Source organism: Vigna radiata, chromosome 9 (genome assembly GCF_000741045.1).
Source record: "Vigna radiata var. radiata cultivar VC1973A chromosome 9, Vradiata_ver6, whole genome shotgun sequence".
In the NCBI taxonomy this organism is placed as follows: Eukaryota; Viridiplantae; Streptophyta; class Magnoliopsida; order Fabales; family Fabaceae; genus Vigna; species Vigna radiata.
This window is the reverse complement of record NC_028359.1, coordinates 8,186,647-8,202,905: the sequence shown is the minus strand read 5'-3', so window position 1 is coordinate 8,202,905 and position 16,259 is coordinate 8,186,647. Positions and strand designations below refer to the sequence as shown.

Below are 16,259 nucleotides of genomic sequence, written 5' to 3'. Positions count from 1 at the left end.
AAAATGCTTGTAGTACTTATTTTGGTGAACTCGGTTTGATATGAACTTATTTTTCTATACCGTAATTTAGGTTTAATTTGGTGCTTTTCACTTACGATGTTTAGATCATTAAGGATAAAATGTTCATAGTAACAATTAATAAATTACATAACAATTATTAACTTATGTGTTTATGATCAGAGTTGATTAAGGATGGTCGCGTCAATGAGACTTGACATTTGGTAATTTTTTTCTTAATCCAAAATTTAGGATTTCATATTTGCATATGTAAATTGAGAAAAAGCATGCTCCAGTGTAGTCACACGAGAATAGAGTTTCTTCTTCACAGCAATATAGGTGAACCTCGTGATAGTTGATTTGCTTTTAAGTTTTTCTCCACGGGTGAATGAAGAATGTGCGATGGAAAACCTTGCAGAGAGGCGCTAGTGCGACGGTTGAAGATGATTGCGTGATTCGTTTTTGTGTTTCTGCGATTTGGATTTTGCTCGCGAGAGGTTGGTGATGATGTCAGTGGCTTTTCACCATTGCGGTATGAATCGCGCTTCTGGTTTGAAGGAGATTTCTGGTTCTCTAGGTTTTTGTCTTTTGTGTTTCAGGTTGATGGTGGTTGGAGAATGAGAAAGCTTTACAACAACGTTGTTCAAAGGCACGAGGAACTCGCGATTCTGTTTCACGATACTTATGGTGGAGCGTCTGGAACAGCAGCGCGGCCAGTGCGTGATATGTTCACAAAAGGTTTCTGGTTAGGGTTTCGAAATCTCTGATGATGGAGGTGCGAAGGTGGTGATTGGCCGTGAGCGTGGCGGCACAGTTCATCGCGATTGAGATTGCTTCTCTGAAATTCTCCTTGTAGGTTGGCATGAAGAAGGTTGGGTTAGACACTGGCGTTTCTACGGCAACGTTGTTGTGGTGTGTGGAACTTGCGAGCCAGTGGAGGATGTTCTGGTGGCCATAGCGTCGCAAGACTGGCGGTGGTTTGGTGGTTAGGATTTTTATGTAGGGGAAAATTAGGGTTTCTAGAGGTAGAAGATGATGATGACGTGTGAAGAGTGATGTGTCAAAGTTGATTCTCAAGTATGTGAGTGAGTGTCCATGTCAGCCAATAATTGTCATTAATTCACTGATTGGTGTTGTGGATATTTTATCGTTAACTATTTAAACGTCGCTAACCAAAAGGACCAAATTGAACATAAATTAGGAACTACATTAAACATTTAAAAAAAATGAGTCACAAATCCTACATCGAAAAAAGTTGACAAAAATATGGATCAACAATGGTATTAAGCCATTTGAAAATAAAACCAAAGAACAAAACCATTACTACACCAAAGCTTAAGTGGCCATAAATATCTTTTCGAAATTAAATGCTAAGTTCATGACATTAAATATATATTTTTTTGGCTTAATATCATTCAGGTAGGTTCTCGCAAACTGCTTGGCCGCCATGGTGATGGTTTGAGAAGGAGAGACAGAGGCGTTGATGGAGATCCATGATGGAGGAAGGGGAAGATGGTCCTAGTAGTGTTTCTGGGTGGTTGCTGGACGGAGAAGACGAACAACGGTGGTGGTGGTGCTCAATGGTGACGCAGTTAAAGTGTCCACCTCATTCACTGATTAAACTGTTGGACATTTGGTCGTTAACGATTTAAACAGCGTTTGTAAAAATGACTAAATTGAACACAAATTACAATCTTTAGGACTACATTAAACATTTTAAAAAAATTAGGATCATTTCGAACAAATATGACAAAAATTGGGATCAAAAATGGTATTAAGCCATATTTTTTTTTTCCTAAACTTATACTTAAAATTAAAAAAAAAAAAGTACTTATATGAAATTTTAATATATTTTAGTTTCAAATCTAAAAACTAAATACATATGATATTTTTATCCAATTATATTAAATTAAATGTTTTCAACTTATCAAACATTGCTAAGGTTGGTGTTTTAATTGTTTAGATTATTTAAAATATTGATTAAAAGTTTGTAATTGAGTTATAAAGACTATTTTTATTTATTTGTAAAATTTAGAGATTAAAATGTATCAAAAAAGTTATCATACAACGAATTATAATTCTCTGATGAATGCGATTTTTTCTCGTTTGGATGGTACATTAGTATATGGTTATACATTAAGTGCACATCCATGAAGCTTAACACTAGGTGGTCTGACACTTCATTACTTGGGAGGGGTATGTGTCTTTAGAATATGCCTTGTTTAGATCGATGAAGTGTGTACACATTTTTCATTGCTCGATTTCTTTACCAATACCACATTGGCAAGTCATGTAGTGTATTTTACCTCCTTGATAAGGTTCGTCTCTTGTAACTTTTTCACCTTGGCCTCTACCACCTTCCTCCTTTCACCCCAAGCTTATACTTCTTCTAAGCAATCACCCTAGCCTTCTTGAAGGTAGCCAACTTGTGTGACATTACCCCTGAATGTATGCCCAACATATTAGTGAACATCCATACATAAAAGTCTTTGTTTTTTAGGAGCACCTTCACCAATTTTTGCTTATGCTCCCGGCTTAAGTCTCTATTGAGATTGATGACTTGGTTGTTTGATTGACCTATCTTGAAGTCCTCTGTTTCCTTATGAGGCTACATTTGGTCATTTGTATTAGTAAAAGGTCTAGGTCAACCATTGCCACCTCTAATCATTTGGCCTTCCTCGATGATTGATAAGACACCATATTTAACCTTGCAATGTACCATCTCGGGCAATTTGCTTTTCGAAGTGTATGGGGCAAATTCCCCCTTTATCCAAAAGAAACTTCATGACCAAATGTAGGGTGGATACTATTGCGTCGAACACATTCAGGCATGGTCATCCTATTAGCATGTTGTAGGACGTACTGGCCTCGACCAACAAGTAACATACTTCAACCTCTTTACCGTCTTTCCTTAATTTGATCCTGGTTCATAAGGTACCCACGCGTTTCCACTGCTCACTGAAGGAACCGATGATCTGCTTGTTATAAGGCACAATCAGGTCTTCAAAAATATCCATCGTTTGGAAAGTTTTCTAGTAAGGACATTAACTAAGTTTCCCCGATTGACTAGGACCTTCTCGATCCCATAGTCGGCCAAATTGATGGAGATAACCATAAGACCATCTTAGTCGGGGTCTAACGCCTTAAAGTCCTCGTCAGTGAAGGTGATGGGCGACATGCTTATGATCCTTCGTTCCATCGAGTGTATTGACTTGGGCGCTCTAACATGTCTTTTGAATGTTGACGTTGATGATCCCCTACCTAAGAATCCTCCAGAAATTATGTTCATATAACCCCTTAACGGGCGATCCTTACTATGACTTTTGCATTTACTTTTGTGTTAGGAAGTTTCTCTCCTCCTCTTGATTTTATGTTTAGCTCACCTAAGGCTTCGTGTAGGACTCTTCCGTCTAGGATGGCTCCTTTCCACCTGGCAATAAATCGATGTTGAGGGCCTATTCCAATATCTTGGCCTGTGGAACACTGAGAGGGGGTATAATTACTAAAGTGAGGGCTTTTCGATCTATCTATTCCCCTGACGATTTCTTGTTTGTTCCTTTCTTCTCTATATTGGACGACATAAGACCTTTGTCATCCTTCTCTTGTCGAACGATCTTAGTCTCGGCTCTCAACATCCTTATTTCCTCCTTGTATTTCTTTTGCATTTTGTCCATCTACCGCCGCATCCTCTTCATCATCTCCATCGAGTCAATCTGGTTGTTGACAGTTTCCTCTTGTGCTTGATTGCTCATTATATTTCTTGTGGTTAGCATGTAAGATTAAAAGTTTTTGCTCGACTTCATGATGAACACCAAAATATTTGAGGTGTATTAAGGTTGAGTGTTCACTTCAAGTAGTCTTTCTCACTATTTAACTTTCTTATTGTTCGAATACTCCAATCGATGATGTATTTATTAAAAATACTCAAATATTTAAATTAATTTAGTGTTTAATCAATTTAACAATTAAGTCAAAAGTTTCAATAACCATACATTTAATTTTATAAATTTTTTATTAAAATCGACCTAATCATAATCTAATTCTATTAAACATGAATATCATTTGATATGAACTACATATAATATATATATATATATATATATATATATATATATTTTTTTTTTTTTTTTTTCAAACAATACACACATTTAACCACTTTGAAAAAAAAATCTATTTTTTTTAAATTACAAAATAGCACTTTATTATTAAAAATAAAATATTCTATTATTATGAAAAGCATCAAGTTAGTAGTAAGATACCATTTCCCATTTATCTAACTCATTCTCCACGGTTGGAACTGTCAAATAAAAGATAAATCTATTTTATTCTATAGCATTTTGAGTTTCATGATTATTAAATTCAATTATCGCATATTATGAGATAACTTTTAAGTAATATTTTAAAAGATATAAACATGTTAATTATTTTCTTTAACCTTCAAATAAATATGCAAAATTTAATCCTTCAAAAAATATATGATTTCATCCTCGTGCCTTCTTAATATTATCACTTACGTGATAGAAAGAGAGACGACGCTGTTAACTATCACCTATACTTAATTAATAAATTTACTGTTAAATATGACAGGGATCATTGATATGTAAATTTTTAAAAATTGGTAAAATAAAGAAAATGATTAAATTTTAAAGAATAATGATATTTGACAATATATTTTTGACACCATTTTAACATTATTTACGTATATATGATTGATCTATGTTAATATTTATGATTATTATTATTGATTGTAAAATAATTTTAATAATTATAATAATAATTTGATAGTATATATTTTTTACATTATTTATGTATCATTTTGTAATTAATGATGTTTATGATTATTATTATTATTCATCGTTATGGTAAGATGTTTGTAAAAGAATACTGTGAAATATCGTTGTCCAATTTTAAAATACCATAAAATTATTTGAATTTAAAAAATTATTTATTAAAAAGGACAAAATGGTGAATTAATTTATATAATGATCAGAGAATCTAATTTATATAATTGGAACTTCATCTCACAATCTAATTGGAATCCAAAAGGAAAATCAGAGAATGGGGAACGAAGAAGAAGAGGAATTGGTGGCTGAAGTTGAAGCAGTGGAAGCCGTGTATGGAACCGATTGCACCGTTCTCAGTTCATTTCCTCCCCATTTTCACCTCTTTCTCAAACCCAGAACTGCTGATGTTTCCTCCCAACAGGTCTTCCCCTTCTCTTTTTCATTCATTTCCCTTCAATTTCACTATAATCAATTTTCCTGTTATTTCACCAACCCCCTAAAAGTAAATCTTGCACGTAAAATTGCTCTTAAGATGCAGTGTTATTATATTATACAGAGATTCATGCCGTTAAAGTGGAACTAGATTCGGATAACTTAATCAATATTTTTAAACTTGAGACCCGTTGATGAAAAGAAATCACAAAAGAGGGTGGTTGAAATGAGAGACCTTAAGTCATTGGTTGGAGGGAAACTGGACTCTGTTTAGTTAAGGTGAAAAACGTGATCGGAAGGATACCCTATTAAATGTGGCATGCCGGATTTGTCGGCAGAAATCAATCAGTAGTAAAGTTGATTGATACTTTGTACCAATGTTACTATCATAAAAATTTGTGATATAGTTGTGTTAATTTAATACGCTGGAAGGTTTAACAGTAGTGGAGGAAATGATTAGATTATCAGAGACTCATCATCTAAAATTATAACTTCTTAGACTTTACGGAATTCTTACTTTGGTGTTTATTTTTAGGGCAAAAGGACAGTAGAATTAAAATGACAGAAATGAGTGATTTTTGTAAATTTAGGGACTAAAGCGGATATTTTGTAAAATTAAGGACTATCGTGATGAATGCTTGTAANTTTTAAGTGATTGGAATGGGGGTTTGGTTTGCTAATTTTGTTTTTGAGATTAATTTTAAGCAATTTCAGTGTAAAGATTTTTATATTGTTAATCAGTTAGAAATCACAAGTATGACTTTTGAAGTAGTTGTTACAGTAATCTGTGATCTTACTGTACGTGATTGTCTGTGATTGGACACACATGACAATGTAAAAACAAGTTAGATTGCTGATGTATTAAAGATTATATACAAGTGTATGATTATTGGTGTAGATTTAAAGTTATATCCCCCTTAATCTGTTGGTGTCGATTTTAGATGTGCAGCTCTGCCACTGGAGCAAGTGTCTGATTTTTGGTAGTTTCTTATGTTCATTTTCTTTGCAGTTTGTGGAAGCTGTTCTGGAGATAAAAGCTACCTCACAGGTACATTTTTGCTGTAAATATGCATGTGATCCGAGTAAAGTATCACATTCACTTTGTATATGTATGGACTGTGTAGTTTTCTTCGAGGTAGTTTGAATTCTACACAGTGTAAAACACATGCACCTAGTATTTTAAATGGGTTTCCCTTACAGGTAGTAAAGTGACTTAGAAAATTGACTTTTACTTCCTTTCTTGTTGTAGTATCCAAAAGAACCACCTTCTATTGAGCTTGTGGATTGCAAGGGTCTGGATGAACAGAGACAGAAACATCTATTAAATTACATACAAAGTAAAGCCTGTGAGATCTCCCCTTGTTTAATGCTTGTAGCTCTTTGTGAGGTAACAATTGCATCATTGATCTAGCTGCACATTTTAAAACAAGAATAGTGATGGTTTTGCTCCATACATATATGTCCCTTGTTTGTTAAGCATTTAGTTAGTAAACTCTATAGCATCTACTTCGATCGAATTTTTGCTTTGGTCCTGGTTGAGATGAAAAGATTTAATAAAAATAAGGTCCCTTTCCCCCAAACTATTTTTATCTGGTGATATTTATCAGTAGATGAGTTTTATATGCACTCTGGTGATAATGAGGCTAATAGCAAATGTGGAAAGTTCTGAAAAACAGTGTGAAGATCTGTTAGTTTAAAATAAAGTGATAGGAGATACCTTAGTCAGTGTTTTTGGGTTCTTGGCCAAGAATTCAAACTTATGGGCAGATTGAGACTTGATGATAAGATCAAATCAGTTGTACAGAATAACTAAGCACAGGAAAGGGATTTAGGCTGGTGTATGAGAAGCTTCAGGTAGCAAACCTAGCCATACTGTTACAGTAGAAATTGGGTACAAGCTTGCCTTGAATTACATATTCTATTGTCAAACAAGGGTCTCCATATTCCGCAACTGCTTTGGGGGCTTGCTTCCTTGTACTCGAGTGACTCATTTAGTTCCAGCTCCACTCCCTTTTTCATCTACTCCCCCTGAAACTACCTGTGGTCCATTCCTCTCTATCACGTACACATGTTATGCATCAGATTGCAGTAGTCTGCTGCATTGATTTCCTCATCGTGCCTTAGGAAAGATAAGCTGCTTTGTACCTTACTTCCTTGGGGTTATATTTAGTCATACGAGGTCTATAAGCCTAAAATTTCATGTGAATACTATTTTAAACTAATAGTTCCATTGAGTTTGTAGGTAAATCATTAATTAAGCAACATATATGTTTAGATAACGGCAGTTGTTTATTTATATCTTTGTCTTGTAATATTTGGTTACCCTAAGTTTTAGAAGATAAATGGTTTGACAAAATTAGTGGATAAGCTAGCTCAATGCTGTAAAGTAAGCTAAATTAAAATGTGATCAAGTTTGAATCTTTAAGATAATATGTTAGTTGGTTGAATTACAATGTTTAGGAAAAGTAATTGTTGAATTATTTGATAAGTATAACATGGAATAAAATAACATTATTTGATTATTTATCCATAATTTTAAAAAATTGTAAACTATATATATTTTCAAATAATTATAATTTTTTATGGTTTGTTTATTTCAATTCTTTATTATCTTAAATATTAGGATGCTATTTAGAGTCTATCTTAGTTAAGTTTGTTGAGCTTATCTTGTTAGCTGCTATAAGATTCCCCTCAGTCCCTAGCTCGAGGTGTCTAGTTCTCGTCATGAGAAAATGTGTTAGAAATCTTATATTGACTAGACATAAAACCAAATTATACTATATAAGTAAATGTAAAACTTATCTTACTAAATTGGCTTTGTGAGGTTAAATTAAGTTTAAATTCTACATTCTTAAGAGGATATTTTTTGTTTATAGTTTTATTCTTTTGTTAAATATTTTATCCAATGAAATGAGATTATAAGGAATGATATTTGATGAGAGTGAGGAAGAGAGTGTGTTAAGGAATTTTGAAGATTAGAAGGATAAGTGAGGAATTATACTGAACTAGTAATAGTAAGGATAAAAGTTGGAATCCTTAGAAAAAGGGTAAAAGTTTGAAAAAGAATAAGCTGAGGTTAAGGGTTCAAATGCAATACAAAGTACTTTAAAAAAATCTATAAAGTAGTGAGATAAGCTCTTTTATAAAAAGAGCTCTTTTTGGTGTTTTTGAAAGCTAATAAAATAACCTAGAAGCTATCTTATTGTCTTGCCAAACAAAATGAAAAATGAGTAATACTAATGGTTAAAATATTGCTTAATAATGTAGGACTGCAGACTTATTCATTAAAAATTACTCCTCTCATTTTTTGCTATTGTTTTTGTTGATAACACGTTAATTTATTGCTTTGTAGTTTCTAACATAGCTTTGGATAACATGATAGTTGCAGAGCACGAAGATACATGTGTCATATCAAATATAGTTTTTCATACAGTAATAATTGATAATTGATTGTTGAAATGTATCTGAAGGAAGCTGTTGAGAAACTGTCAGCTATGAATCATCCTGATGGTGATTGTCCATTGTGTTTATTCCCTTTGGTCCCAGAAGATCAGCAAAGCGAAACTTTGCCTTTTATGAAGTTAATGTCTTGTTTTCATTGCTTCCACAGGTGCGTCTATTAATTTTATAATTCTGATTTTTCCCTTCTGTTCGCACATGTACAAACATTAGATTTTTAGAAGTTTTATGGGTTTATATTTTTTCATGACTTAGCATTAGATTTCCATATGTAATTAGTAATTGTCTATAATTGGCAGTGAATGTATCATTAGATGGTGGAAATGGCTTCAAAGTTCTAAAGAACCTGACTCTGCCAATACAGACAGTGCAGCTGCACATCGGAACCATGGTATGGATAATTGGAAGGCATTTTGACAAGATGAAACATTGTTTTCAATATGAAAATTTTCTTTTGTACGACCAAAAGATAGAAGCTTGGAGAGCTAATATATTCTGTAGAAATTCGTAGTATTGTATATTCTCATGGAATTTATGTTTTTTATTGTTAGACAATCATAAGAAAATGGAAGAGAGTGTCGGAAACTGCCCTGTCTGTCGCAAACCTTTTCTTGCCAAGGATTTGGACCATGTGCTTGCCCTAGTTGGATCATACTCTTCCCAATCGGTAAGTTATTTGTTTCAACTCTACTGCATGGACTGTAAATGAGAATTTCATTATTGGTTTATATTTGTTTGCCTAAATGGCTTGGAGTTAGATGATAGGCCTAGTCGGGACATGGATGAATTGCCTTTGGGTCAATCTTTCAATCTGATAGAATTGTTCTTCCTGCTTGCAGAAAACATTTTTTTTCCTTTATTGAGGAGAACCCGATGATAATTTAATGGTTAAGAAATGAGTTGGAAATTTAAATTAACACATGATGTGCTCAACTTTATTCTATTATGGGATACATGAAAAGAAAACGTAGATTATGTATTAAGCTTCTGACAGTCATTGACAACCTCAATTCCATTTTGTAGCATTAAAAGCAATGTTCAACGGACTTGAACCAGTGAGACTGAAAACCTATTTACACTTTTCAAAGATGGAAGTCTCCGATAAACTTTTTCAATCTGCTTTTTACTTCTTTGGCATCCAACATAATAGTTGTGTTTATGTCAAATCTCTCCACATCCAGTTGGTCTGCACACCACACTACTTTCCGTTGGAAATTTCCTGCTGTACCCCTAGGGCATCCAGTGGCACACTCGCAGCCAATCTTACCCGTCAGCAAACTTGTTTCTCATAGCTGTAAAATGCTCAGTTTCGCTATGTAGATTTTCACTACCATCCTATTCTCAATCTCAGATAGTTTTCACAAATAGTTATTTTATATGCATTTAAAGAATGGGTTTGTTTATATTGTTTGATATGTTGAATTGAATCTGATATTTAGGCTGTGGAATAGAAGAATTGAATTTTTTTCAGAAATATATATTTCAACCAATTCGCTGTTTGTGGTACACTATTAGATGCTTGTGACTCTTGCTCTTTGTAAGTTTTAATCTTGTCAAATAGAAGTGAAGTTTTTATCCACCCGTTACTGATTGTAGAGAACGAGCTCTCAATACCAGGAATCAATTTCAGTGGTAGCCTTTTTAAAGTCAACATTTTGATGGACTGTGCTTACACTTCAAACTTGATATTACTGCCAAAAAATTGGTTGAATGACAACAATCTTGTTTTGAATATTAGTTACTTATATGTTGATCTTGTAGTTGGTCATTGTTTTCCATTGGATTTCAGACTTCAGACAATGAAGAACTCAACGATGAAGATACGCTCCTTCAATCAGAGAATGAGATCATTAGGAGACAAAAATTTGAAGCCATCCTAAATTTACAGAAGGAGAACAGTGGCTTGATTGAACCCAAAAAAGATATACTCATATTACCTGGTATGTATCTTCCACAACCAGTTGCAATGCCGAGCTCCACATCAACCAAGGAATCTGATGAGCAGACACAAAATGAACCACCTGCAGTTGTATCAGCAAAACATGCCGGTGGGACATCCAATGGACCTAGTTCTAGCAGGCAGAAGAATTTCGGTCCAAGGAGGCAGAAAGCAAGAAGTGATAACCACTCTAGTTCAACTGTAAGAAATCCAAGAAAAGCAGTTCAACAGTGGGTAAGAAGAGATACTCCAAGCAATAAGCAATAGAAGTGATGCTCTCACTGGTACAGCGACGTGGATGTGGAAATTGGAAGTAGATTTTGCTTTATTTGATGAGAAAACAAACATACTTTAGGCTTTATATCACATATATGTTAGAAAAAGGTGAAAAACAAAGTATAGATAGTAGAAAAAGACAGACATCTGTGCCTCTTTTTTTCCTTTTTCAGCTAAAGGGGTGCTGGAGAGAGAGAGAAGCGAGGAAAGGAAAGACAAGCAAACTGCCGTGTTTTCTGTTTTTCCTTTTATGATTGATTTCGCAATCAAGTTATGATTTGATATTCTGCCTTTTCTCATAATATATTTTTGGTCGTAGATTTTTTTTTTCTTATATGGAGTTTTGAATTCTACTTTTAGTTCTAAGTATGGTTATTAAACTCTCGTATTAACGTTTTCAGATCTGACTTCCAAATTAATTTGAAAGTAAATTCATTTTTTAAGTAGATTTGGTGTAATAGTTTGTGAAATCGATATTTAATGGAAAAACCTATAGTATTATGTCTCGAAATGTATCAATATTAATGATACTAATTCAAGTATTTATATCTTTACAATATTTTTATGAAAAATATATTTATAAATTTTATTTATTTCAAATTTTATAATTTTGTAAACTTATTTGAATTAAAATATTATTTATATAAATTTTTTATAATTTTGTAAATTTATTTGAATTAAAATATTATTTATATAATTTTTTGTTATTTAGAGTGAACTTTTACAAATTTATTAGTCGAGTTTGCAAATCGAGTTTATTCAACTCTCATAAATTTAATTTATGTAAAGTGTCCAATTTGATAACTTTATAAAAGAGTATCAAGCCTAACTGAATTTTAAGCCTCGTGTCGCAGTTCTTGCAGAATGAAACAGCACAGCAACACTCTTCCCTCCTCTGTGTAATTGGTGGTTTTTCTCTTTTTAATCCATATGGAAAAGTTTATTCAAATGATATGCATTTTGTTTCTATATCATTTAGAGGTTTACTGCTTCACGTTTATTCTGTCTTTCTTTCTCTCAATCATTTTAAGATTCAAACATGTTTTTGATTCTTGAAAATTATTGAGTTTTGTTTTTTCTAATAAAAAGTAACCCTTTTTGGTCTATAATAAACTTTTAATTTTTTTTCTCTCTAGAAATTGTAGATAGTTCTTTAAATAGTAAAATAAAACTATTTACATAATGTTTTTAACATTAAAATAATATAAATAATAATGAAAAGCAAAAATATATAAAATAGTTATTAGGAACAAAATAGTAAAATATGATAATTTATCTTGAAGTAAAACTTAACTAAGCTTTACTGCAAAGAATATAAGTTCTTTCCTATAAGCTTTGAATAACATCAACATAATTATAAGCTAATATCATATATATCAACAAAATACAATTAGTATAAAGATTAAAATTGTAATTAGAATTCTTTCTACAAAATCTTAGCTCATTTATTTTGACACATTTTTTGAAGATCTTTCTTTTTTCAATATTATAATTATCAAATCTGTTTTTTTTTCACGCCTTTGATCTTGATTTTTAAATGAAAATAAAAATATTACAACATCAGTATACAAGTTATATTATAACATATATCAATCACCTACAACATTCTTAATAATATATAAAAAAGAAAAAGTAAAAAAAAGAAGAAGACCCCACCAAAAGTCAGTAGAAAAATTTTATAATATTATAATAATATTAAAATCTATCTTAATAAAATTTATTATTTACTGTACCTATTATGTTACCAGTTAACTGTTATAAGACCAGCCACATATATTTCTTTCAGTTAAGACTATCAAAACTTTGTTGATGTCAATCTTGAGAGGTATATATATGTTAACTAATTTAATTATAATATAATATTTAAAATTAACCAAAACAATAACATGAAATTTCCAGTATCATTATTGCTATCAAATATTGTGATTTGAATCAAAATTATGAACTATAGTCTCTAAAAAAATTGATACGAGTGCACTGTTTACTGAAAAGATTAAAAACATTTTTCACTCCAATTCTAGTTACTAAAATCTTAAGAATTAGATATAATATTAGATTAACACCATTGAATTTGATAGCAAGGTGCTCCAATACTCCTATTAACAATTTTGAAATTTTATTGTATTTTGTTTTAATAACTACAAGAACATACGAGAGACTATCTTTAGATTGACACTCGAAAGGTTAGTTGTTGTTTAAGTGAATAGATCAACGTTCTCAGTTAGGACTTATCCTATGTTCTTCTCTCTTTCTTCATCTATCGTTACACCTATCTTTAGACTTCGACCTTGTAAGGAGAATGACTTGGTTTTCTCAATGAGTTCAATTCCAACATCACCACTTATCTTGGGGTCTAGGTCTTCTCCTTCAATGACCATGTTAGTCATACTTGTTTTTTCTACATTGTTAGTACTAAGCTATAGGATTTGTAAAACTCCTACTAAAATCTATAATTAATACAAATAACATAATTAAAGTAAAATTTCATTCCTATTTTATTGGAAATCTCAATTATAAACATATTTTATTGAAAATAAAAAAACTTGAATAAAACATTATCTCAAACGTCTGCTGATATTGACCCCTTTTCTTAGGAGGATCTTTTTCAACACTTGTACTATCATCTACTTCCGTATAAAAACAATCATTGCAGATGAAAACCACCAAATAAAACGATGAACTAACATACAAACATCAGAGTCTCTAGGTTCAGAGTTTCTATCTTAACCTCATTTAATAAGGAGGACATATAACCTTAATTTCAGAGTGTCTAGGTTCATTCCCTGAAGCCTCTACAAATACTCATTAATCAAAAATAAAAATAATATATTTTAATTTTGATTGGACCCATGACCTTTCTGTCATCACACAAATGCTTTCAAAACTATCCCATAAAATTAAAAGAAAGTCAACACCATCATTTAAATATATGTATATAACAACTTGACATTATTTATTTAAGCTTTAACCAAAAAGTACTAATTTAATTAAAACATTTTAATGGTTTAATCAAATTGTTGTGCTATTGAAAAAAAATATATTTAGAATGTCATGTATTTCTATTATAATAAAGTACTAATTAATTTAGAATGTTATGTATTTCTAGTATAATAAAGTAATAATTCTTTTTTCAAATTATCACAAAGTTATGTGATGATTATGGAGATTTAAAAGACTTTTTAATAACTATGTAATATTTGAATGTGTTATAATTAACATATTAATTTAAATATAAAGCTAATCAACAATTATACTAATTTAACCAAAATATTATATTAGTTTAATCAAGTTCGTGGAATAAACTCATCTTACACGGAGGATGTGTATGTTTAGCATTTTCATCAAATTTGTTACATTTAAACTTCATTATATTAATTTTCTATTTTTTTCAAATTTCTGCTTTGGGAATTGCTATTGTTATCCTGTTTTAAATTATTTAATTTTTAATTGGAACAAGATAGACATTCACTTTACTCTTTCATCTTTTAGAGTTAAATCATATAGTTTTTGTATTTAATGTTTTAACACTTTATTCATAATTTATAAATCCTGTACTTCTTTTTAAATATTTTATATATAAATAGTTAACTAAATTATATTTTTCTCTCTCCTATATAACAATGGAATTTGTTTAATTCCCAACCACAATCTATCAAATTCTAAGAACACATGTGGCCAATCTATGGTCACTTTTATCGTAATCATACATTTTTTCTCTCTCTCTCTCTCTTGATTGGTTATAATGGTCTAATACTTTTAACTTTAGCAAGTTTTAATGATAGCAATGTCTAGGGTATGACTCCTATAACTACATGTGGCAAATTTAAAAAGTGGTAATTATGTTTATATTTTTTCGAAATAAATAGATTTTAAAAAGTTAGTTATATAAATTATGAATTGTATATGACAGAAGAGAAGTTTAAATCTAATTCAATTCCACAAAGTTGAGTTGTGGGTGAGGTTTGCGCCCAGTTATATACACTTAAATGATTTTATCTCTGATTGATGTGAGACTTTTAACAACATGAATTTTTTTTCACAAAGAAAAGATAAGAGAATTACATAACTAAAAGAGAATTAAAATTTCTTCTCTTGAATACATGGATATGATCCAAATGTTGAAATGTTCATGACTGAATGGAGTGAATCTTTTTGTGTTTACAAGCACAAGAGGAGCTTACAAAGTTTTTGACCAAATGAAGGTATGTTTTGAGATCATGACACATAACAACATCTCTCCTATTGAGACATGGAAACTCCCTACTACTTAGTCTCAACTCTTGTCCAATGTCAACATATTCCAATTGCATGTTTTCTATGTATTTGTATAACCATCTTGACCAAATTCCCACACCAACATCCTCATTATTTACGAATTCATCTAAGTTCAAAATAAAGCCTGGAACTTTTGTAACAACATCATCGGAGTTTACTATTCTTAGTATCTTAATCCCTTTTTGTTCCAATTGCTTTCTAAAACTGTCATTTCCGACACGAGGTCCACCAAATGAAATAACAGTAACCATAGGTGCATTCTGGAAAGTGGTGGTTATATCATATGCACTCAAAATCGCAAGTGCAGCTCCAAGACTATGACCTGTTAGGGTTAAACTAAGAGGTTCATTAGTGTATTTTTGAATCACTCTTCCAATCTCTTTTCTTATCATCTCTTGCAAACTTGCACGTGTAGATGTTTTGGATGTGTAAAGACTGAAAAACCCTTTTTGCACCATGGGAGCATCTTCTTCTCCTGTGACGACAAGACCACCTGGGAAGTGTGTTAAGGAGACTCGTAAGTTTTCCAACCACTCCAAACATGTAACCGTTCCTCTAAAAGCAACAACAATGTCTCGTCGGCCGAGTCGAACGATTTCTTTCTCGTTTACACATACTGCTATGTATCCTATCAAACTAGATCGGATGCACAACTTTTTGAAAAATTTATTTATGCATGTTGGTACATGAATTCCACATGTGACATATAAATATTTTGAGATCTTATAGCCGTAATTTTCCAGACCACACTTTTTCAAAAGTGACTTTTTTGAATAAAGAGAGGTAGCATAAGTAAGAGAAGTAGGGTCAAAATCAAAAGAGTTATATGTAGTATCTACAAAATGGCCATATCTTAAAATTTCCCAACGTAGATTATCATCAAGAGGATCCAACAAACCTTCCCAATGGTCAATTCCTTGGTATTGCTTCCATTTCTGTCTAAGTTTGGGAAAGTTGCATTTGGTTGATGGAGATGGCAAAGACTTGCTGAATTGTGAGCTTATGTTGGATTCAAAAAATGGACAAGTAGGGTTGTTTTGAGAAATAGAGGATGATGTACGTGGTTGGATTGAAGCTACTCTCATAGCAAGCTTCAT

General features: G+C 31.8%; 2 protein-coding genes across 2 annotated transcripts; one reads left to right on the top strand and one right to left on the bottom strand.

Annotated features, from left to right (window-relative positions):
* The first annotated feature begins 5,019 nt into the window (after positions 1-5,019).
* Positions 5,020-11,174, top strand: LOC106772928. The gene is made up of 7 exons (XM_014659569.2): positions 5,020-5,202; positions 6,223-6,261; positions 6,463-6,600; positions 8,684-8,823; positions 8,972-9,063; positions 9,224-9,339; positions 10,462-11,174. The coding sequence occupies exons 1-7, from the start codon at positions 5,056-5,058 to the stop codon at positions 10,876-10,878; spliced, it is 1,089 nt and encodes a 362-aa protein (XP_014515055.1). The 5' UTR covers positions 5,020-5,055; the 3' UTR covers positions 10,879-11,174.
* Positions 11,175-15,014: 3,840 nt separating this feature from the next.
* Positions 15,015-16,259, bottom strand: LOC106773251 (phospholipase A(1) DAD1, chloroplastic). Its single transcript, XM_014659959.1, has 2 exons — positions 16,061-16,259; positions 15,015-15,655 (listed from the first exon to the last, which is right to left on the bottom strand). The coding sequence occupies exons 1-2, from the start codon at positions 16,257-16,259 to the stop codon at positions 15,015-15,017; spliced, it is 840 nt and encodes a 279-aa protein (XP_014515445.1).

What these genes read in the sequence shown, in the direction of transcription:
- LOC106772928 (XM_014659569.2), top strand. Translation starts at nt 5,056, where the DNA reads ATGGGGAACGAAGAAGAAGAGGAATTGGTGGCTGAAGTTGAAGCAGTG. An exon ending in CTGATGTTTCCTCCCAACAG is followed by an intron (nt 5,203 to 6,222) that starts GTCTTCCCCTTC and finishes TTTTCTTTGCAG; the next exon opens with TTTGTGGAAGCTGTTCTGGA. An exon ending in TGTTTTCATTGCTTCCACAG is followed by an intron (nt 8,824 to 8,971) that starts GTGCGTCTATTA and finishes TATAATTGGCAG; the next exon opens with TGAATGTATCATTAGATGGT.
- LOC106773251 (XM_014659959.1), bottom strand. Translation starts at nt 16,259, where the DNA reads ATGAAGCTTGCTATGAGAGTAGCTTCAATCCAACCACGTACATCATCC. An exon ending in AGGAATTGACCATTGGGAAG is followed by an intron (nt 15,656 to 16,060) that starts GTTTGTTGGATC and finishes CACACTTCCCAG; the next exon opens with GTGGTCTTGTCGTCACAGGA.